At 38.4% G+C, this 24,809-nt stretch overlaps 2 protein-coding genes across 7 annotated transcripts in view; both read right to left on the reverse strand.

Moving 5' to 3' along the window:
- The window catches only part of LOC145774829 (uncharacterized), a 395,287-nt gene that overhangs the window by 27,264 nt on the left and 343,214 nt on the right, over positions 1–24,809 (reverse strand). The window lies entirely within an intron of this gene.
- On the reverse strand, positions 391–3,630 carry LOC145777429 (NACHT, LRR and PYD domains-containing protein 3-like). The gene is made up of 3 exons (XM_082588804.1): positions 3,552–3,630; positions 2,882–3,136; positions 391–1,733 (listed from the first exon to the last, which is right to left on the reverse strand). Exons 1-3 carry the CDS (start codon positions 3,628–3,630, stop codon positions 391–393), a joined length of 1,677 nt encoding a protein of 558 aa, XP_082444930.1.

Consider the following 24,809-nt stretch of genomic DNA (forward strand, 5'->3'; position numbering starts at 1 on the left):
TTCAGCTATGCAACGTAGTTCAACAAGTTGCTGCTTCTGTAATTTATTATAATATTTATACAATTGCGCATACCCGCACGTAGTCTTTGTACCATTCCAGCATCTTCTACACAATTTTAAACAGAAAAAATAATTTAGTAGATTATTTTAAAAGAGTTTAAGTTAGTACAGCGGTTCTTATCCTTTTGCCATTTTGGTTCCCCCTTCAAATCACCATCCAGTTCTCTCACCCCCTTTTAGAATTGGTTGAAAAGTAACAGTCGCTTACATTTCACGCTGTTTCTTGAAACCCTGGTTAAGAATTCCTGGTTCAATAGAAAACAAATTGTTCAAGTAGCCTATGGACAATCACGATTGCATTCGATTTTAATACAATAACAAAACTATTGTTTATAAAATATAATTACCTTCATTCATGCACGAATCCAACAGAAGTCCGGATAAGAATTGAACAACGACTGACCAGTAATTGACCAGTAGCTCAGTTTGTACAAAAGTTGTGAAATGTTCTAACGGCATTTGATGGACCATGTATAAAGCGCTAAAAAACTCTTGAAAGGTTTGGTGTGAAAAATACAATCGTTGGTTAACCTCGAAAAGGCCACAAATTTTATTTGAAGCAAATAATGCCACGACAATATCTTGCACATCTTTACTTAAAAGATTCTCGTTTCGAAGATCTTCAGTTGTGATTACTACGGTTCCATTTTTTGTTGCATTGTAAGCGATTCGTGACAGTTTAAGGACAATTTCATCTGTTAAAGCAATTGTGTGTTCTGATGTTCTGAGGTTTCCTAGCACTCTTTGAAATATTGTGGTCATTGTTGAAATATTTACAGCCTCGTGTGACGAACTAAGAGAAGCTTGCAAGTATAATTGTAGCATCAAAGGATTGTGGCACATGGATTCTAGGTGAGGGGTTTCTACAGTTAGCTTCCCAAAAATTTCACCAGATTTTTGTTTATCATTTATCAAAGCATCAAATAATTTTTTCATGTTTTCGGACGTTAAGTCTCCAATAAAATAAGTTTGCTTAGGGCGACATTTTTTAGGAATTTTCAGCATGGCATGTGGTCGTGAGGTGAATACAATGTGGTAATTAGGTAAAAAAGTTCTTCGACACAAATTCGACACCAGCTCCTGGCAGTTGAGTAAAGTGTCGTAATTCGATTTTTTCACTTTATCCATCAAATTCCAGTTCACCTGGTCGAATCCGTCAAAGATTAAAAAACATTTTTTGGTGTGATTTTTTATCCATTTGAATACAAACGTTTTTTCTTCTTGATTCAAGTCAAAATTTACATCTCCAAGTAAAAATTCCTTCAAAGATAATTTTTCATCATCGCAATCATTCATGCTCATGAAAGGTATCCTCAGAACAAGAAAGTCTCTAGTTTCGTCTAGACGCCTTGCCAGGCGCTTTGATAACGTTGTCTTTCCTGCCCCAGGGTAACCGACGATTGATGTGAAGCTTTGTGACTTAATACGTGAAATTAATTCATTAATCGAAACTTTTTTATCAGATTCTTTAAATTGAATTTGTCTGGTTTTGGGATCATACTGGTTGTCGTTGGGAATGAGCCTTCCCTCGTAGAAGTCAATCGACAGAAGCTCTGGATGAACTTCTGGCAAATTCGATGCGGGAATGTCGAACCTCGACACATCGACATCAAATTCCGATTTGTAGAGCTGACCAGTTATTTCCTTCAGTTTGTCGAAGGCCTTGTTTGGATCTAATGACAAAAAACAAGTTTTCAGAGTCACATTCCTTTTTAATTGACTTTCCATCTAATAAACGTTAAAATCAGTTGTTCCAGACAATCACAATCGATATGTTGGCTCGTTGGTTTGAATCTTCATCCTCGGGCTGCCAAAGCCTCTGATAGGGTTTTTGACGCAGAGACGGTTACCGAGATTAGAACAGTGAAGTTTTTCCGATTGTTGAAGTATTGTTTCTTGAAAATTATTCCATCCACTAAATACCGCTGAATAAAAAGCAGTCCTTGAAATGCGTAACTCAAGCGCACAACCAGAGAGCCGAACCAACTCCGCTTGATCTTGAGCTGTGCGAGTAATCACTGAGCTAAAGGAGCGATTTTTCTTAAAACTGATTTTGAATTTCCCTAATTTTAGCATATTTTCACTAATCCAACTCAGCAAAAAGTGTATCAGCAAACACCCACCTCGGAACTTCTAAGCATTTTTTTTATATTGAAAGTTATGTCCCTAGCAGCTTTCAAAATTGGCAAAAAAGTAGTTACCGCTACGGCTTGTAGTTGTTTTTATAGAGGAAGATTCACATCACACCTCGTGACGTAAGGCAACGACCATTATGCAATCAATGACATGTCATTATAGCCCAAGTACATTTCACCTTTGTTCTATCTTAAGAAAGCAACTCAAAATGTCGCTGAGTTGTTGCATACAATCATCTTGCAGAAAAATCGAAATATTTAACTTTGCCACAAAATTTAACATTCCCAGATAATTTTGCTTTTGTGTAAAAGTTTTGCTAATTATTTTAAATCACAAATTTTAAAATTATATAGAAATAATATGGAACAATTAGGTCAATTCAGTGTAAAATCTATGAAAGGGCAAATTTAATTGTGGGGCTATCCAACTAAAGTGCAGCTTATGTTCAATGTGACGTAAGAAGAATTGCTTTGGGGGGCGGGGAAATATTTACCAATTAAAAATCTAGTATCGCAAAATTCTTTTAGTTCATCAAATTTCCACAAAATATTTAAAGTTAAACAATTGAAAATGCAAAATATTTTCAATGACAAACGGGGCAATTTTTAAAGCCCACTGCTGCAAGTAAATGTACAGTAGGCTAAGTAGATTTTATATTTGATATTAACTTGAATATTTTACAAACCATCCTGGTCTCCAGATGAAACATTGCTTTGTTCTGGACGAGAAATAATATTGGTTATGTTTTGCCTCTGGTCAACCTGGACCAATTGTTGATCAATATGATGATGCTGATGGACGTTCATTACTTGTTGATACTGCCGCTGGTCAACCTGGATCGACTGATGATCAACATGTTGATGACGATGGACATGGTACTGCCGGTTGTCCTGCTGAATTACTTGCTGTTGAAAAACAGCTATGTTGCTCGAAGCTTGTTCTGTGAGAAACAAAACAGTTGATTGTTATGACGTCACATTTCAATTTTCCTTTTCAGGGGTGTCTAATGTTCACGATGTTTATTCAGAAGCAAAACCACCAAAACAACGATACAATAATATCAGAATATATTAGCACTTAAGTGTTAATTTATTTTGTCATTATTGTTAAATGCCATGGGCATGGAAGTGAATTCTTGTGCCCATCAAGCACGTCATTAAGTGTCTTACCAAATAAACAGCAACTTGCTCTTCAACGGTGTCGAACCGGCGCCCTTTCGACTATCGTACGAGGGTTTTCACTACTCGGCTATGCAGCCAACCATACAATGGTAATATAAAAGTTCTCACTAACACCAGAGGACGTCATGCCATATTTGAGCAGTTTCTTAGACAAATTTGTCAAAATGAACTTACCAGGATATCCTGGCAATGGTCCCTCAGTCTCTTCAGTTGAAGTTGTTCTGTTTTCTTCTTGATTTTGTTGGAAAGACATTTTGTATTGTTTTGTTAACTGCTAGTCAGCAAATCAAAATAAAACTTAATAAGGTAGTTGAGGTTACAAACACAATTGTGAGTCATAAACATCTCTCTTCTTTATCAAAGTAAACAAGACAAATCAAGCGACATAAATTTATATTGAACAAACCAACGTAAACGCGTGATTTGAATAATAGTTTAGACAGCGGCTCATTGATCTCCATGTTTTATGACGTCAAACCACCTTGTTTAACATGAAATGATACAAACTCATATACGCGGGATTCATACATCATTGTTCTAACTCATCCTCACTACCGAAACAACACAGCAAGTTATACCTTTGAGGAATCCAATTTGACAAACACTGGATTCAAACCAAGACCAATCAACTTGTAGACTGCGCATAAGCGCTCAGCATCGCACGTTTTATAGCAGTGATCACGTGAGCAGTGCGTGGCGGGAAATTCAACAAATGTTTTTGGAAAAAAGTTTTTTCAACTCACAAGCATGAACAGAACGACTCTTTGCTTTACAAAATTGCAACGTTAGAAAACGTGGAAACATCATGTAATTTGCCATTTGAAGTTGATTGGCAATTCACTGGTCAACAAAACAATTTTTTTTTTCTTGTTGCAAGAGATTTTTTGATCGATTCTGAATGAGTTTTAGCCACTGATTCCAAATCTGCAATCAGATTTTTTCTGCAAGCTCTAGTTTTTATCAATCAATCAATCATTTTATTTTTCGTCATTGGTCATACACCAGTGGATATTTTGAGGCTTGCAGCATTTGGTCTGAAATTTAAAGCGAAATTCCAAATATTTAGTTCTAGCAGTTAGCCTCGATTTACAGCGATACGATGATTGGTTTTACAGCTTTGATGACCTGAATATTAATAAAAGACAACGAAAAAATGTAACGGACTTCCTTTTGGTGTCCCTATGGTGTGGCGTGAACCGAAGGACCACTGCACTGATCGTTACTTTTGTTTGATTAACACCAAGGACATTGGCAGGAAAAACAGACAAAATATTTCTTCTCCAAATATTCCTTCCGCTATTCGACCTGTCCTTTACTCTGAAACGTTTCCACCTCCAGTAGGCTATTTAATGGTTTTGCATCCTCCGATGATGAAGAAACAGACGCTGAGATTTACCACGGTAGTATGGAATGCGAGTATACTAAGGAAGCAGATGCAGACTCAGAAGGCTCTAATTCTGAAACCATTCAGAAATTTAACATTCAGAAATTTAACATTTTGCAGAAATTTTCAGGTTTTTCTAACTTTGGGCGAACGTTTAAATAAATTTTTCTAAAAATTAGATTTTTACGCTTTCTTTATTCTTTTCCCCAGATGACACAATAGGTTTTAACATTCTCACATGTTGAAAAACAAACAAAATTTGATTTCGAAGATTTTAGTCAGACTGTTAATTTTCAATAACAGTCTGATTTTGCGTTTTTCAACTTACTTTTTCTCATTTGCTACTGCTTCCCCAAGGCAACAAAAAAGTTTTTGATTCCATTAGATCATGTTTACAGTGCAAAAACAATATTCTCATCGTAATTTCGCGGCTCTTTTACGCCATGGAACACAAAATGTCATAGCATTAACTTTTCTCAAGTCCAAAATTGGTTTTAGTGCAAAGTTTGCTTACCAGGAGAGACCAGGACTTATCTCGATTTCCTTGCTTCATGTCAAAGTAATAAGCTTGGTAACCTCTTTGAAGAAATCACTCGAACTGTAACGCGTCTCCTTTGTCATACAATTGTCATAAATGTATCTAAATGTAGATGTATCTGGATCGTTAGAACAGCGTCGTATAGGTCATAGACATTATTTATTAGCTTATATATTAGGTGCATAGCCCAAAAAAAAATTTATTGCAGAAGTAGGAAGTGACTTGGAAGTAAATTTCATTTGTACAAATGTCAAAATCAGTCGTGACGCGACAGTTTATCGAAAGACAGTTCATAGAACGACAATTCATCGAAACGACAGTTCATCGAACGACTGTTTATCGAAACGACAGTTAATCGAACGACAGTTTATCGAAAGACAGTTTATCTAACGACAATTCATCGAAACGACAGTTCATCGAACGACAGTTTATCGAAAGACAGTTTATCTAACGACAATTCATCGAAACGACAGTTCATCGAACGACTGTTTATCGAAAGACAGTTAATCGAAAGACAGTTTATCGAAACGACAGTTTATCGAACGACGAAGCACATATGCAATGGAATACTCAGGGGTTAGGGGTTAACGGTTAGGCGCTAGGGGTAAGGTTAGGGTTAGGGGTTAGGGGTTAGGGGTTTGGGGTTAGGGGTTTGGGGTTTAAGGGTTAGGGGTTAGGGTTAGGAGTTAGGAGTTAGGGGTTAGGAGTTAGTGGTTAGTGGTTGGGTGTTAGTGGTCGGGGTTAGTGGTTAAGGTTAGGTTTTAGGTTAGGGGTTAGGTTTTCGATAAACTGTCGTTTCGATAAATTGTCGTTCGATAAACTGTCGTTCGATAAACTGTCGTTTCGATAAACTGTCGTTTCGATAAACTGTCGTTCGATGAATTGTCGTTCGATAAACTGTCGTTTCGATAAACTGTCGTTCAATAAACTGTCGTTCGATAAACTGTCGTAGTACCAAATTCAGATTCAGTAGGCCTGACTTTTCAATACAAAGCTGCATTTACAAGGCCGTTGAGAGAATAATTTGGGTCCGGTACTACTGGAATCCTCGACCCACAAAACAAGACACTTCTTAGAAAAAGACACTATATCCAAAGAATACTCGGCGTTTTATCAAGTTTCAGGGCTCAAATGAGTAATTTACTAATAAAAAAGCATTCGGATAACAATTTGAAATTTTTTTTACCGGCAAAACAAAACCCTATTGAGAAAGAGAGAGAGAAACCCTTTATTTTGTCTGTTGCGAGAATAGTACGGTACAATTATACACAATACGAATAAAATAGTACCATAGCTATCTAAATACCACAACAGACAGGAAGCAGCGAAAGACTATATCAGTCATCGAGTCAGCTGCTTCCCAGTTCTTAATGTGACAAATGTCAAGCATCGGCAAATTACGTTGAAACAAGATAGGCTGATGTTCAGTAATATTAATGAAAGAAAAGAACTCATGTGCTGTGCGACCTCAAGTGAAGTCCTGTGGTTTTATTCAATTATAAAGTTTATTCCGGGTGATTAAAAAATAATAGAGAAAAAAAACTTTTGAAATCAATAAACTCTTGTAGCAAGGGCGTTTAAACTTCAGTGCAACCAAGAAAAGTTCAAGCCAATAAATAGTACAAGGCTACGAGTAAAAACATTTTCAGTAACAGTATTAGGCTACAATACAAAAATAATCACAATTTAAAAAAAGGTATAGGCCTATTGTTCTGTCATAAAAGAAATGGCTGAGTGACTCTCAGTGTGACCTGTTAGGCTGCATGAAACTAGCGCAATGTGACCGTACAATTTGACAAAGAAATTAAACAAAATGTAAATGAGAAATAATTGAGTGTAACCGAATAACACAATAGGTCAATATTGATGTAACCTATTCATCGTCGAACAGGTTCATCTTTTTGTTTCTGGAATAGCCAAAAAACATTGAACAGACTAAAAGGAGTACGTCCATAAAACATGTTTTTTTCGTCGGGGGAGTAGCTTACTGGGGAGAAGTTAGAATTGCTTCTATTGAAATGTACCAAAACAAATTCAAATATTTACTTTACTTGCCAAAATACTTTGCCGAAATCTTGTTCCCATATGAGTAGGCTATATTGGGAGCACACATTTTTTAGAGAACGTATATTTTTTGAGAACTTTTTGTTGAGAAGCATATATTTTACTGTTGTCCACCATACAAATGACCTACAATTTTGTAAAAGATGGTTCATGCCATTTTAAAATTCAATTGCTATAGACAAGAATATTATTGAGAGGTAAACAATTGAAAGCTTTCTTCAATATTCTTATTAATTTTAACGAGATTGCTACATGTATTGGAAAATTTGCAGCTGCAAATTATTTAGCTCAACAATAACTCCGCGTAGTACAATCCACTTCAAATTGTTTGTTTGCAATTAATTTATCAAAATAAAAACTTCCAAACTGCTTGCTCATTGTTTGCAGGGCTCGTATTATGTCAACAATATAGCATAATGCCGGACAATAATAGCTCTGTAAACGATCGGCGAGGTGGAAGTGCAAACTAGTTTGTGACTTTGCTAAGTGGGAGTTTCTTCAAACTGTTGGTTCATGATAAGATTAATTTGCGCAACATATCAACGAACAATGCGTGTGATGCCAGGGCTTGGTACAACGTCCTTCAAACTGTTTGTTCATGATAAAACTGGTTCTCGTAAATTATCAACCTGGTATCGGATGATGTTTCGGCAGAACTGGGCGAAGTACTTAATGTCAATCACAATATTATGCTAAAGTGCTGGTGGAAAAACAATGTTGATCAGCTGTGACGTGGTAGCTTGAGGATTCATGACGTAATTTGTTAAAACAACGACAAGTTGCATATCACACCAATGCTGCTATGACCTTCTTACATATTATGTGTGTATTTGTGAAAGACATTTCCATTTTAACATTAGAGTTCCAGGGCTCTAAGCTCCCGTCGGCATCGCGGTCATGGCCAACTCACAAGCATGAACCGAACAACTCTTTGCTTTACGAAATTGCAACGTTATAAAACGTTAAAACATTGTTTAATTTGCAATTTTAAGTCGGTTAGCAATTATTTTTATTTTTCAATGTTCAAATGCCTGTGAAACGTTAAAGAAATTGAATTTTTTTATTGAAATGTTTTGTCTTCAGACTCAACAATCAAATGGAACAATAGATTATTGTATCGCTTTGTATGTCTGGTTTAATTTGAAACGAAAATAAAAACAACAATTTTTTCAATGAAAGGAAATATTTAAAGTTGTGAAAGTTTTATTTTAAACAGCTCTAAACCTAATTATGAGTTTCATTGATAAGTTTTAAATAAACTTGTTTTTGCATCATTCAGCAAGTGAGCAAGCAACGTGCTTTTGTGGCTATGAGGGTGAGTTGTGTGAACTCCTGTACGATGCTTGTAAGAACGAGGATGCGACACCCAGCGATATCAGGCACCTGTGTCTTGGTAAGATAAAATACTTTGCTGAAAGACAATCCGAAAAGTTGACACTAAACTGTCTCTTCCAATACGCAATCACTGTTCATAAACTCAGATACGACAGAAACAAGTAATTGAGCAATATTGGTTGATTTGTTCGCACGCTGTTACTAACATTGTATTTCGCGATGAGAATGTTTTCATATTAAAACAATGAATTAAATCAGACACATGACAAATAGTAATAAAACATGTTTGGGCAACTACAGTGAATAACTGAATTACGTTGCAACTGATTTGATTTATTTTTTAATCTACAAAAAGTTGTGAAAGTTTCTTATAATTTTGTATCACGTTGAATGGTCAGTTAAAATTGCAAGGCAAATGTTACGTCAATTAACGTAAGGAGTGGGTTTTTGGCGTCATAATTACATAAATTGAATTTGATGTTTTAATTAGTTTATAAGTGTTTTACTATGTAGCCTATTATGTATTTTTGCATAAAAGTTTTTCTTTTTATTACCACAATGTAAGCATGGTGGAATTAAGTTCTTCCATTACAAATAATTAAGGTTCAGTCAAAGATCTAAATCTTCTTATTTCAAAATTCACGTAGATAGTTTTTCGCGCAGTGACTCCAGGTGTCGGCGGTACGTGAGTGACCAGTCCAGGGTTATGCCGAGATAAGTACAGTAGGTTCTCCACAGTAGGGCAGGCGTTCCTCATCAATGTTGATGTTTATCTCACGCTGTGCCTCCCAGTGGAAGACCGAAGGCAGTCATATCCTTGAAATGCAGTAAACAAAATAATGTATTTTCGTCTTATTACGTTTGAAAGACGCAATGAACGCATTCTTGTGTTGCCCAGTTCTGAGTAACCATACGAATTGTAACAGAGTTTTTCATTTTTATTCAAGGTAGCGATTTTATGAGTTCAAACACAACAAGATTAAAATAAATTGAAGTTAATGTTGACTTTTGAATAATTCAAAGAACTGCATTAGTGATTTACAAACCTACTTAGGTCAGCAGCATTGTTGCAAACGTTCAAGTCGTAAACGATAAAAAGCAACGGATTCACCAATAAACTACAATTCAGTCGTTTCCAATAAATTAGTTGTTAATGGTTTGAATTTTTCATCTTAAAACGGAACAATTTGATGTCAAACTCAACAATACAAGCTTATTAGCAAAAATGTATCGCAATGTAAAGCCATAAACGAACATGAGTTGTAAATTATAAAGCGCCGAATGTATTCACTCTGTGCACATAGTTTTACTGGATGCCGCCAACAATAAAGCCATGACCTCACAATGCTTCACTTTATGACGTGTAAATCATGAAAGTTCCAACGTGGTTTTAATGTCAAGAATTTCATTGAACAGACAACTGTCGCCAACGTTACAAGTTATTGTTGTGCTCATTGCGGCCTCGAGGTATTTCGGGCCCTGTGCGGATATGTTTTGCGGCCCCCATGACAATGATCGAATTGGTTAACTTTTACTTGGTTGCATAAATATGCATAGACAGTATGAATGAAAATACATCAAAAACACAATGCTCAAGTTCCAAGAAATGTGTGTATATGGCATATTGGCTAAATGGCTGGTATACAGTTTAATATGACTGAATAATACTTTGAAGATTGGATAAGGTCTAACAACTTTTCCTGGATATTCTTCGATATGAGTTGAATCAAGTTGTTGCATGTGATCCGCTGGTGCTATTTCAACAGAAGTTGCACTGGCGTGTGGAAAAACCATTTGTCTATAAGTTTGAAAAGTCAATATTCTATAATTTTATATGTTAAACTTGATATTTCAATGTTTGCAAAAGTCGCAAAAACGACAATTTGCTATATCTTGCTGCCGTTTAATTACCGTGCTAATCCAATTTTAGCACGGTGCGCACTCATGCGTAGAGACAGAATTCCTTTCGCCCGAAACCAACAGCAGTCGCAACGAGATTCCATGTTAAGAATAAGTTTTTCACGCCGCTTTGAGATTTCATTTCGGTCATTTTCATTTCGCCTCTCATGTAAACGTAGCCTAATGAGCTTGATCTACAGCACGCAGTGTGTGTACGATAAAGATTTACGACTTACGAGAAAATCTTATTGATCTCATTTCTTCTAAAATAATTACAATCAGAGTGATACTTTTACAGAAATTAGAAGAAAAAAAATGCTTTTTTTGTTGTAAGCTATATTTTTGTCCTAAACTAATGTTTTCCGAAACTCATAGGCTAGCTTCTAGTTTTTCGGGACCAAACTTCTCATCAGTAACACCTCATTTGAAAAGTTGTTTACCTTCGTTTGTGTATTTTAGGCCTACAATTGAGTTTGGAGTATGAATATTTTTAGTAGAGAGAAGGCAATTGAAAATAAACTGTTGAAATGGTGTACCGCAAATTTCTATTTTCAAATCAGTTGCTCTTGGAATTATGGATTTTTGTCAAGTCACATCAAAGATATCATTACAGATATCATTCAGGGGAGGAAGACAAGTACCTTCACGTGGTCCCCCCCGTCAGTAACATACGAAATTATGCAAAATACGTATGCGAAAAGAAACTTGTCAAACAAGAGCTAATGAGACTGTTCAGTGCAGGGTGGGTAGGAAAATGCCCTTTTCAGGGCACGGCAGTGCTCGAACTGTCGAAAAGTACCGACGACCCACCGTACTGCAGCTGAACACCGAGGGCATCACGGCCAGCAAGCTCAACATCATCGAGCACCTGGCCACCAAGCATCAAGCCCTCATCATCCTCCTCCAGGAGACTCACTGCACATCTGTGGATAAGTTGGTAATAACCAACTTCACACTCGCAGGCGCAACCTGCAGCAGGAAACACGGCCTCGCCACGTTTGTCCATGACCGGCTGAGCTGGTCCTTGGTTGACCAATCCCAAGCTCAATCGGAGATCGAGTGGCTTTGTGTAGATGTAGCAGGCTACAACATCGTCAATGTCTACAAGCCCCCACCTTCGCGGATAACATCAACAGCCATCCCAGTGTTCCCCCACCCCAGCCTCTACGCTGGCGATTTTAACTGCCACCACACTGACTGGGGCTACAACTCCATCAACAACGACGGAGAAAGTCTGGCCGCTTGGGCAACCAACAACAACCTCGCCCTCTTATACGATCCTAAGGGCGCACCGAGCTTCCACTCTGATCGTTGGAACACTGGCACGAACCCAGACCTGGCTTTCGCAAGTGATGACCCCGATGATCGCCAGCCGGACATACGTGTGCTAGAGAAGTTCCCAAGGTCTCAACACCGACCCTCGCTAATCACGGCCCCCTTGCTTGCCACACCTATTCTGAGCAAGCCTGTCAAGCGATGGAACTTCAGAAAGGCCGATTGGGAATACTACAGCTTCCTCACAAACGAAGCTACGCAGTACCTCCCATCCCCACACACCATCAAAGTGGATGAAGCCTACCAGGACTTCCGTGATGCAATCATATCTGCGGCAAAAGACTCCATCCCGCGAGGTCGACGGAAAAACTACATACCTTGCTGGGATGTGGAGTGCGACAGGCTCTACCGCGACTTCCTCCGTTCCCCCCAGGGCACCGCCACCACCAACTCAGCAACAGCCCTGCTGGCAAGATTGGATTCAAAGAGGAAGAAGCGCTGGACAGAAGCCATAGACTCAATCGACTTCACGCACTCCAGCCGCACAGCTTGGAGTACACTCAACAACCTCACTGGCAGATCACGTGCCTCTCGTCGCCAATGCCCCATTTCAGCAAATACCATCGCCTCACAACTTGTGAAAAATGGAGTGCACAGAACAAGAGACCGTGAATCAGACAAGTCCGTCCTCAAGGAAATGACGGACCTCTGGAAGGTCCCAACACCTGTCGAGGGCAACATCTCTGGTGAGTTTACCCCAGAAGAATTTGCCTCCGCCCTCCAGCACCTAAAGCCAGGCAAATCCCCGGGCCTTGACCACCTATGCCCGGAACTAATACTCCAAGCTGCCCCCTCTATGAGGTCCTGGTTAAAAGACTTCCTTTCCTGCTGCTTGCGTCACCTGCGCATCCCAAGAATCTGGAGAAGAGCCCTAGTGGTTGCAGTCCCAAAGCCGAAGAAGCCCCCAGGGGATCCGAAGAGCTACCGCCCCATCTCTCTGCTCTGTATCCCCTTTAAGATACTCGAGAGACTTATCTACGCCCGTGTCGAACCAATAATAGACCCTCAGCTCCCTCGGGAACAAGCCGGCTTTCGCCACGGATGATCAACCGTAGACCAGGTTACTCTGATGACCCAAGACATCGAGGACAGCTTCTCGGCAAAAAAGAAGGCTGGCGCCGTGTTTGTCAATCTCACGGCTGCCTACGACACTGTATGGCACAGCGGCCTTACCTGCAAACTACTCCGTCTCCTTCCTGACAGGCACATGATCCATATGATTATGGAACTTGTGCAAAACCGCAGCTTTACCCTTTCCACCGGTAGCGGCCGACGAAGTAGACTACGTCGACTCAGGAACGGCGTCCCACAGGGCTTTGTCCTGGCTCCCCTCCTCTTTAACACTTACATCTATGACCTGCCTGACACCATCTCCAGGAAGTATGCTTACGCAGACGATCTGGCTCTCCTGCATCCAGCCGGAGATTGGCAGTCAATGGAGAGGAACCTAAGCCAGGACATGTCAACTATATCAACATATCTCCAGAAATGGAAGCTACAGCTCAGCAAGGCAAAGACTGTGTCGGCGGCCTTCCATCTAAACAACAAGGAAGCAAAACGTGAGATCAACATTACCACCGATGACGAACACCTTCCCTACTGCGCCGAACCCACCTACCTCGGCGTAACCCTGGACAGGTCACTCACGTACCGACGACACCTGGAGTCACTGCGCAAAAAACTATCTGCACGCGTTGCACTTTTGAGGCGGCTGGCGGGTTCCGGCTGGGGAGTTGATGCGGAAACCCTTTGCACAGCTACCTTGGCCCTCGTCCATTTTACCGCCGAGTACTGCGCACCAGTGTGGTGCCGCAGCTCTCACACCCGCCACATTGACACCGCCATCAATGACGCACTACTCACTGTGACTGGATGCCTGCGTCCCACTCCAACGGACTGCCTTCTTATCCTTGCAGACATCCAACCTGCTGAGCTTCGTCGTAAAGGAGCCATGATTTCCCTTGCTCGTCGCGCACTGGACCCCGACCACCTCCTCAACAGTACACTCCAGCGCCTACCTGGAGGACAGCAGCGACTGAAATCAAAACGCCCATTTGTGCCCGCCGCTGACAGCTTCTGAATAACGTTAAAGATCTTGGAATAAGTGCGGCACACAGGACGAACTACACATGGAACATGGAGTGGCAAAACAACACCTCCCGACTTCGTGATTTCCTACCCGACGTCGATCCCCACCCTCCGGGAATGTCCCTCGCAAGACTTGCGTGAGTCCGGCTTAACCGCCTACGAACCGGCGTCGGTCGCTTTCGTTCAGACATGTGCAGATGGGGCCTGGCTCCCTCACCGGGATGCGAGTGTGGCGCCACAGACCAGACAGTAGATCATGTCGTCCATGACTGCCCAATCCATCAACCACCACATGGAACGCTTGGACTGAAGGCCCTGGATGACGAGACTGTCGAGTGGCTGATGACATCATGTCCAAACATATAGTCCGGAAGAACAGCTCATACGACGAAGAAGAATTACCTTCTCAAAATGAAAAATAAAGGCATTTTGCAAGATATCAAATCTTGCGAAAAATTTTTTTGTAGGCTTATTGTTATTGTCGTACAAGAAAATCATTTAAGTTTTGACTTTTTCTTTCGACAAAATTGAAGGTTATTGATATTTTTAAAGTGCACGTTTGTGTCTAAACGTTTGAAACGGCTTTTTTCATGTTGTCAACTAGATTTGCAAGCTACAATATTCTACATTTTTTCTAATTTGTTGGACATGCATTTTGTGTCAAGTTATTTCTTACGCATTAGAAGATTTCTTTCTCTTCAAATTTTAAAATAACATTTTAGATCAGTTTGCAGTTGACGGCATTACTGCAAAGCCATCTTTTGCAATTGATACACACCCAAACAAAAGGCGCATAAACTACTGCTGGCCGATAGACCACGTCATAATACATCACACTGATGTTTTTTGAATCAAAGACCCAGAAAACCAATTTTGTTGTATGTTAGTTTAGACGTCTGCAGACGTTAAACCAATGACAAAAAGTGATTTGCTGATTGATTTGAAACAAATGGTTGCTGTTCCCAATGTGCAAACATTTTGATAAAAAGTAATCAAGTTTTCAGCTGAGTCAACTCCAACAAATGTTGCTATTAAAATGTATTTGAAGTTGTATGAATGAAAAAAAAAACGGAGTCTGATAGATGGATAATTTCAATCATAATAATAACAAAAAATTATACCCCCCCCCCCCCGGGATAAGTTAAGTCCTCCGTGGGACTAATATCAGCTGTTTAGAAGCATATCAAATCATTTGATGCGGAAACAAACAATTTCAACATTTTCTCACACAATTGTGGGCGAGATCCGGGCCTCCTGGCCCCAACCCTTCATAAATCCGTGCCTGCAGGCTGTAGTAACTTATATTAGAGCCGGTCGTTCATGAGCTGTTTTGCTTCATTGCTTATGGTTTAATTTCTTTAAGGCGACAATACTAGTGCTAGCAATAATTTTTGATGGTGCGGACAAATAAGTCCAAATCAAACAAGATGTTGTTACAACTCCAACAACAAGTTATATATTTTTGTAAAGGTCTTGAAATGCTCTATATATAAGATAGAATCAAAAATTTCATGAAATAATAACAAACAAGCTATAGTCAGCTGGCCTTGAAGCCAAAAACAAAAAATAAACAAAATACTTAAAACCTAAAAACATAAATGTGGTGCACCCTATCAAGTTGAAACTTTTTTACAGTGATTGCTCTATTAACAAAAAAAGATGGGAGGATTTTTTCCTAACTGATCAATGACAAAAAATATTGTGTCACAAAGTATACCACTTTAAAACAAGGTATTTTTATTTGTTTTTTTTTCATTAAAAGCGTATTAGTTTGAATTTCAAAAAATAGTTCCATTATTTGAATGCTCATGCTGCTGTGAACATTTCCTGAAAATTTGAAGCAGATTGGACAAGAAATGAAGAAGTAGATATATTTTTTGTTCAAAAAACAACATTTTTGAGAAAACGCCGCTTACAGTTAGCAACATCATAACAAAAAATTTCCTCCTGAAATCTGCCACCTCGAAGTTTTCCATTGCATCTACCTACTACTAAGAGTGCTAAGAATGCCAACACTCACTTTAGAACTCACCTCAAGTTAACATCTCTGACAAAGCTTGCAAAACAGATAAATCTCTAATCCAAATTGTATTTTGAAAATAAAATGCTACTAAGGAACTTAGGCTACTTGCGTTTGAAATTCAGTAAAACTTTTACATATTCAAATCTTCATTAAATTTCTTACCTTTTAGAGTAAAAAACAAAAAAAAATAAAAAATTTGTTTATCACTAGTATTGTCGCCTTTAGGCTTATTCAAAGCGCGTTGTGCTTAAAAGTTTTGAATCTAAGTTGAAAACATATTACTTTGATTCTGGTTTTGGTTTGGGTTTGGTTTTGGCTTTTTATCCTCGGACTGACAAAGCCTTGATGGGTTATTCCTGGTAGTTTCGCATACTTGTAGACTAGAGGCTTTTGACGCAGGGCCGGTTACCGAGATTGGCAGTGAAGTTTTCCGATTGCTGGAGTGTTGTTGATTCTACAATCGTTTATGAACCAATTCCGTCTTTGAGCACGTCTTGTGAATCAATCTCTCCAGGATATCTCCTTTCCGTTTGGTATGATTAGAAAATAACCCACAATTTGTTTTGAGTTAGCTGCAGACAATAATGTTGCAAACGCTGCATGTTTCCTTATCCTGTAAAATAAATGTCTCACTGCACTCGATTGCAATTCATCCGACTTGAGTCATAACTTGCACAATCATTCATTGTAGCAAATCTGATGAAATAACAAGCCATTGTACTTTGGAACGACTTGCACTTTTTGCAAGTTTTCATAGTTAGAGTTAGTGTTAGGGTTAGGGTTAGAGTTAGGGTTAGGGTTAGGGTTAGGGTTAGAGTTAGGGTTAGGGTTAGTTAACTCTAACCCTAAAATTAATCGTTCTGTCTACCAAATGTCCGGTCGACCAAATGTCTGTCGACCTAACGTCCTATCGACCAAATGTCTGTCGGCCAAATGACTGTCGACCAAATGTCTGTCGACCAAATGACCGGGTACCGCTTGCTCATCGAAAAAAACACAAACAAGTTTGTTTTGTTTAAAGCTGAGTAGCGTGGGTTGCGCAGCCGAGTGGTGAGATCTCTCGTCCGCCGTTTCATAGTGCGTTGGTTTGACACCTCTCAAGAGCATGTGCTGAAAGACTTCTAATCAATCAATCAATCAATCAATCAATCAATCAATCAATCAATCGTTTATTTATCAAAAAACAAAACACAAAAGTGACATAAAACAATAATACATACAATGTTTAGGTTTTGTTATTGATAGGGAGACAACGAAACGACCATACGGTCAACTAGTCAGTTGCCACCCTGGAAAGAATAATTTGAGTTATGAAACTAATCAACAATTTAACCAAGTTAGTTAAAATCAAAAAGAAAAACACAATCAAGACTAATACTTCGACTAGTAGCTTACAATTAATTGGCAGCTTTATAAAATTGTATGCGAGATTTTCCAACAAACAGTAATCATGAAAATCAGTGGTCACTGGACACCATGACAATAGACATTGTTGAATGTAAGAGCTTAGGCCAAATGAAGACCCACTTATCAAGTATCATAACTTTGCAAAGCTGATGCTTTGCTATGTAAAGCAATGCCTAAATGCATGCCGTCGATGGTTGAGTGGCGTCCCTTCGACTACAGCCTTGATTTCTCTCATGTAAGAACAGTAGCCTACACTGCTCTAGATAGAAATGCCTACGGCCCTTCATAAGGCTATGGCCTGGTGAACTAAATCAATGTTTTTGATTCGAGTTCAAAACTTGAAATATCCCTTTTATTGGAAGCAACTGCTGTTTTAACGTTGAAACGTTTAGTATGTTTCAAATGAAATTTGTTATACAAACAGTGCAATAAATCTTCTTCCACGTTGTTATTGATCCTGAAGATAAAATATGTGACTGAAAATCTTTAGTTTTTTCAACTTTTCATTGACTTTGATTATGAGGAATGAAAATGATTGAGATACAAGGAAAATAAATAAAAATTTGATTTATAGGCAGATAGAAGTTGGGTGGGAGTGATTCACTGGGTGTTCCAAAAACATTTTTTAGTTTTTTGAGCTGCCGTGTGTTTTCGCTAGCTCGGAAATAGAAAAAAGAAAATAGTGGAGGCCAGGTATACTTAAAAATTATTTTACCCAAGTATACAGCAAAGAGACAACACTCCACCTGCTGGGCAATGAATATTATGATGAAATCGATCCCCTGCTAAAAGTGCACAAAACAAGTGGCCTCGTTTAAAGAAGTCAAAACTGCTGTCAAAAGACCTTGGAGTGGCAAAAGCGTTGTTCGATTATTTTTATTACTGGGGTATTCTAAGATGAACATTAACAACATGTAGCGCTAGATACTGAGTACGAAATGCGTTCGTTTCTAACGTAAGAGTCAACTTATCTAAAAAATTATTAGTGCGACCCGTCACACCATTCCTTGGTGCCAAAATAGCCTTTATGCAAAAAATATTGACAACCCCTGTACTAAACAGCGATGACTGTCAGTGTCTTCCAGGTTACTATTTGTTCAAGAAAGCATTAGGTGACCTTGTCTTGCGTAAGAGTCGAACTGAGATTAGAAGCACGAAATGAAACTTAAACGAATTACCAAGCCTGTGGCCATTCACATATTATAGGTCGAATAGTTTGCTAGATGTTTAGTTGAAATAAGTTTTATATTCCATGTCGAGTTAAAATAGCACGTACAATAGGCCCACTTCCTGCAAGCATCGTACAGACATTCCCACAACTCACCCTCACAGCAACAAAAGCATGTTGCTTGCTCATCAAATGAAACACAAACAACTTGTCATCTATAAAGTTTGTTTTGCTTAAAACTCCTCAATAGTTTTGAGTTGCGTTCAGGGTTGTTTAACACAAAATTTGGAATATTTTTTTTTTAATTTTTACTTTTAATATACGAAGCGTGCTATAATCTATTCTTCCATTCCATTGTTGATTCTGAAGACAAAATATTTCAATAAAATACTTCAGTTTCTTCAAAGTTTCACTGACGTTTGAATATTTGAAAATAAACATAATTGCAAATCCACTTTAAATTACAAAACAAAAGATTTTTCAACGTTTTCTAACGTTGTAATTTCGCAAAGCAAAAAATCGTTCTGTTTATTGTTGTGAGCTGAAAAAAACGAATTGAAATAAGAAATTGCTCAAATATCGTGGTACGCTCGAAAGCCGCCAGCTCGACACCACTCAAGGACGCGCTGCTGTGTCATAGGCAAAGCACTTAAGTGACTAAGGTGGACACTGACTGGTCTCTTTGCATTTCCAACATGTGATTCTTACAGTAATATAGCAAGCGATATGAAGAGTGTGGCTTTGTTATCCAAACGCTGTTACTTGTGTTCAAGGTTAAAATCAAGACACGATGTTTTCTTACAGAACAATCTCAGATCAATGTATTGAATGTTGACAACCGACAATATTAACAGGTAGTCCAGGTTGACAACCGACAATATCAACAGGTAGTCCAGGTTGACCAGCGACAAAACATAACCAACATTATTCTTCAACCCGAACAAACCAATGTTCGATCTGGAAATCAAGATGGTTTGTAAAATGTTCATGTTCGTACCAAAAATAAAATCTACTAGTTTTAATGTACATTTTATTTGCAGCAGTGGGCTTGAAAAAATCCCACGTTTTTCATTGAAAATATTTTGCATTTTTAATTGTTCAACTTTTAACATTTTGGAAACATTTGATGAAGTAAAAGATTTTTGCAATATTAGATTTTTAATTAGTAAATGTTTCCCCTTTTATAAAAACAGAATACATGCTTATTACAAACAAAAAACAAATAAGAGATGTTAACATTAAGATTGGGAGTAAAGCAATTCAGCAAAAAGATCAAATCAAGTATCTTGGTGTCTATATTGATAATAAGTTAACGTGGAAACACCACATAGAACAACTCTGTGGGGAAGTTGCAAAGGGTTCTTGGGCACTATTAAAACTGAGAGATTATGTGAATTCAGACATATTGACAGCCGTTTATTATACTTTAATTTACTCCCACCTTCAATATTGCATTACTAGCTGGGGTAAAGCTTGCAACAAAGTTCTAGACCCTCTCAGAAAAATGCAAAAAAGAATAATAAGAATAATTACAAAAAGCGATTATAGAGCCCATACCAGTCCATTATTGTTTAAAATGAATATCTTAAAGCTGGAAGACATGTGTACACTAGAAATAAAAAAATACACATGTTCAGAGTCTGCATGAACCTGTGCCCTTCTTGTTCACAAGTTCTTCACTCATCCACAACCATAACACTATAGATATCAATAAAACAATAATTGTTTTGTTAATCGCACTAATACAGAATTTGGCAAAAAATCCATACAAGTACTTGGACCAGTGGTGTAGTCAGAGGTTCCAAGCAATCTCAAAAAGTTATCTTTTTATGATTTCAAAAAACATAGCAAAGCATCAGCTTTGCAAAGCTATGACACTTGATAAGTGGGTCTTCATTTGGCTTAAGCTCTTACATTCAACAGGGTCTATTGTCATGGTGTCCGGTGTCCACTGATTTTCATGATTACTGTTTGTTGGAAAATCTTGCATACAATTTTATGAAGCTGACAATTAATTGTAAGCTACTAGTCGAAGTATTAGTCTTGTTTGTGTTTTCTTTTTTGATTGTAACCGATTTGGTTAAATTGTTGATTAGTTTCATAACTCAAATTATCCTTTCCAGGGTGGTAATTGACTAGTTGACCGTATGGTCATTTCGTCCTATCAATAACAAAACCTAAACGTTGTATGTATTATTGTTTTATGTCACTTTTGCGTTTTTTTGTTTTTTTTATAAATAAACGATTGATTGATTGAAATCACATGTTATTCGAGAAGTCTTCTCAGTTGTTTAAATGAGACCACATAGTGTGATTTGTTTCTGTTCAGTGTTTAGTCTGAGAAAAACTTAAATGTAGGTAGGCCTACGTACAATCAGGGGCGGATTAGCAAACTGAATTAGCCCCGGGAATTTAAAAATAATAACGTTCCACTTCTATCAAAATAGATTTAGCATAAAAATGCTCGTTTCACAAACAATTTATTTCATTTCAGAAAAAGTCTTTCACCGGTAGGCCTAATATGATGTAGGCTGTAAAATTAGACATTGTAGCCTACGTATTTGTAAGCAAGCTTCGATTTGTAACTTGAATCATTGTCAGTGTTATTCAAACAAAGAATAAGGATATAGCGCTACGACTATTATATTTCAAATAAAATTTTCTTTTGTACATAAAACAGGACAGTGACCCTCTGACCGACCAACCGGGAACTTCCTCGAATTTCCAGTAGGTTAATGATTAGCCGCCAATCCACCCCTGCATACAATATCTATTTTCATAGTGATAAATTTTAACCTAATAAGCTAATGTTATGCTGTGTAGATATTATATCTTACATGCTTCGTTGATTTTCCAAAATATTTGCAGATGTTTTGAAATATATAGGAGAGACACTTGGTTTTATACCTTATGATGTTAACCTGTTAAGTGCGTATGACGACAATTGAAGGGCCTAGTGCAAAAGGGAGGTATGTCAATTTTTACCAAATTTGAGTTAAGCACGTCAGGATGTTCATGAGCCTGCTGCGCGTCTTGTGCAAAAAGGCCGTAGGTGTACCTTGAGAAATGAAGGAGATAGGCGAAGGATAAAGGGAATATGTCACATAATTTTTTTATCATTTCAGCGCAAAAAGAATATATGTCTGACATATATCCTTTTTGCGCTGAAATGATAAAAAAATTGTCTGACATATATCCTTACTGCAAGCAACAGATTACAACAATTTAACATATAACCTGCAAACCCTAGCTTATCCAAGCAAAGCATTCTCGAAATGACTTGTTTTTTTATTGGAAACACTATCTCGTGTTCAATGAAGTGTTGCAGCAGCTCATCTTTCAGCAAGCGGGAATCGTTTTTATAAGTTTTGACCTACAACCAGCAATGCCTCTCCTAAAAATATTTAGCCTACATCTGTTGCATTTTATTTGAGACAACTTTAGATGTAGGCTATAACTTCTTCGCGGAATGGCCCGTTTCGGTGAGTCCGATTCGGTGAGTCCGATCTCTTAACGGGGGATTTTTTCAATTTTTTTTTTAAATTATCGGGTACCGTAGCCTAATTATCATTGCCGTTTTAGGGTTAGGGGTTTGGAGTTAGGGTTAGGGGTTGGAGGTTAGGAACTCACCGAATCAGACTCACCGAATCGGACTCACCGAATAGTAGCAGACCCATAACTTCGGAGGTCATTTGATCCAAAAAAATTATGATTCGAGTAAAGTGGAAGAAAACGGATTTATGCACTCTTGGGTAGATAATGAAGGAGGCAGAGGGTCGAACGAGATCATCTCATCTCTCTATGCTTTTATGTTAGAAGCTGAGGTACACGCGGCACGGGGACACGCGGATTCTTGTGGAGGTCAGAAAAAATACTTCTATATGGCTTTCTGACACCTTCTTGTTCAAACGGGGAGATTCGAAAACGTTTTTCATAAATTTCCGATTGTTGGGGATAGCTACATGGACTGCGACAGAGACTTTCGTCTCATTGAGAAGCAGCTAAGAAAAGATCAGCACATGTACTTGTCAGAGCATTATAGAACTGCCATACGGGACACAAAACATCAAAACAAATTCCGTGTCTATGACATGGCAAACAATTTTTATGACTCATACTGCAGCGTGAACAACTTGGACTACTTAAAAGGAGCAAGAATATACAGGCCTTGAAATTCACGGCGGACACCGCGGACATGTCCGCCGTCACAGCATGTGATGTCCGCGGGAAGTGCCATCTAGATCGGTCATATTTGTCCGCCGAAAAGTAGCACAGGAATTAGCGATATTATATTCTCGCAACAATTATTGCGAGAATATAATTTCCCGCTCATTCTAGCATGGTAGCGCGCATCTAGAAAATGTTAATATTGTATCCATTAGCTTCCGTTCAAGCAGGAAAACCTTCCATTTTTACGTTGCTTCAACAATGGATGACATTGAATCAGCGTAACAAAGGTGACTTCTTCGCTAAGAATCGATGGGAGTACCGTACATTTACACTAATCACGTGCAACTTAGTTCAAGTCTTACATCACAATGTCTGGCTTTGATCTCTGAGTAATATTGATAAGGCAAGCTTGATTAGCTTGGTTACAAAATTAGATTACACGAGTAGGCTATTACAGCAAGATGCAAAAAAAATTGTTAACTTTGGGTATTACTGTAAGAAAAAAAAAATCACAGAGAAAATTGTAAAAGTGAGAATGAGGGCAATGAACCTACTCGCTCTTTGACACGTTTGCTCACATGACACGCAAAAATAAACCTATAGAAAGAAGCCTAGTGAAACTTTGCACAGCAGAAAATAGTAGAGTTAGTGTGGGAGTTTTCCGACTCGTGTCCAGAGCATTGTGACGCAAGAAGCCGTACGACCTCGTTCGGTGAAAGTTAATCAGTTATGCGGCGTATTAAGCAGCTACACGGAGCTTTCACTCTTCAAGCGCACGTCGTTGGTCTGATGAAAGCCTTTCTGAGTGACTTCGCTGAGATTTTAAAAAGCCTTCTAAACCGTAGCTATAGTTCTCAAATGGCAAAAAAATGATTAAACATGACGATCGATGTTAAAACTGGTGTGTCCGCCGTGAGACTTGATTTGTCTGCCGAGATAGCTGCTCAGACCGGACACGTTTGTCCGCCGTCAACAAAAACGAATTTCGAGGCCTGATATACCTGTAAGGAAGAATTCTCCATTCAGACAGTCAGTGTGATGTTTATCAAGGAATTCGGCACAACTTGCTATAAAAACGATTTTAAGAATGAAGAATGGAAAGCTCTGAATATTGAGCATAAAAGAAAAATTGCTGATTTCAACATTGATTCCCTTAGGTTGCACCAAAACTACTCACGTGGAACTTCCAGCAAAACGTTTGCAGATATCCAGAAGCAAATGCCTTTTGTTCCTCACCAATATCACTGATTTTACCAGCGTCTCCGTACAACGTGAGGCAGAAAAACTTGAAGAGTAGGATGGCCGTAAAAGATCCAAACAACTTAAACAAACTTTTTTTAAATAGCTTAAGCAAGAAATAGATTGTCTCTTTGGTTTGTTCTTGAAATCCTGTTCTTGAGTGTGACATATCTCCTTTCATGTGAATAAATTTTTGTGCAAAAAGGTGGTATGTCAATTCTTGAGCAAAATAAAGACACGCAACTTGTTTTCAAACAACAATAAACTGTACTGGCACACTTCAACAACCATTAGGGACTGACACATAACCATGAAATTTGGTATAATGCCAAGAAAAGAGCAGGGTACAACGATATACTTTAACCTTCATTTTCTCAAAAGGGTGATTTTTGACATATCTCGTTTTTGCTCTAGGCCCTTCAAAAATTGTCGTTCGAGACAATCGCTCTTGCTGTGCGTAAGACAACAATTGTCGTTTTCGTGATCGCAGCTATTCATGGCACTTTTAATTTCGCTTTCCTCTATTTGCTTTGTCTGGAAGGCGCAATTATGACGTGTGAAGAAACATAGATGCATTGTTTACACGACAATAACGATTGCAGTCTGACGGAAATCATTAATCCCTAAATCACTCTATTACAATATTAGGTAGCTTCTGCACTCACCTACCTACAATGTAACCACAATTGCAGGAATAAAAAGATTTCATCCTAAATGTCTTTTTTTTTTCTGAAATGGCTTCCTTCTGGTGTATAAAATTCATACCACATCATGCGCGTTCA

Source organism: Aplidium turbinatum, chromosome 1 (genome assembly GCF_918807975.1).
Source record: "Aplidium turbinatum chromosome 1, kaAplTurb1.1, whole genome shotgun sequence".
In the NCBI taxonomy this organism is placed as follows: Eukaryota; Metazoa; Chordata; class Ascidiacea; order Aplousobranchia; family Polyclinidae; genus Aplidium; species Aplidium turbinatum.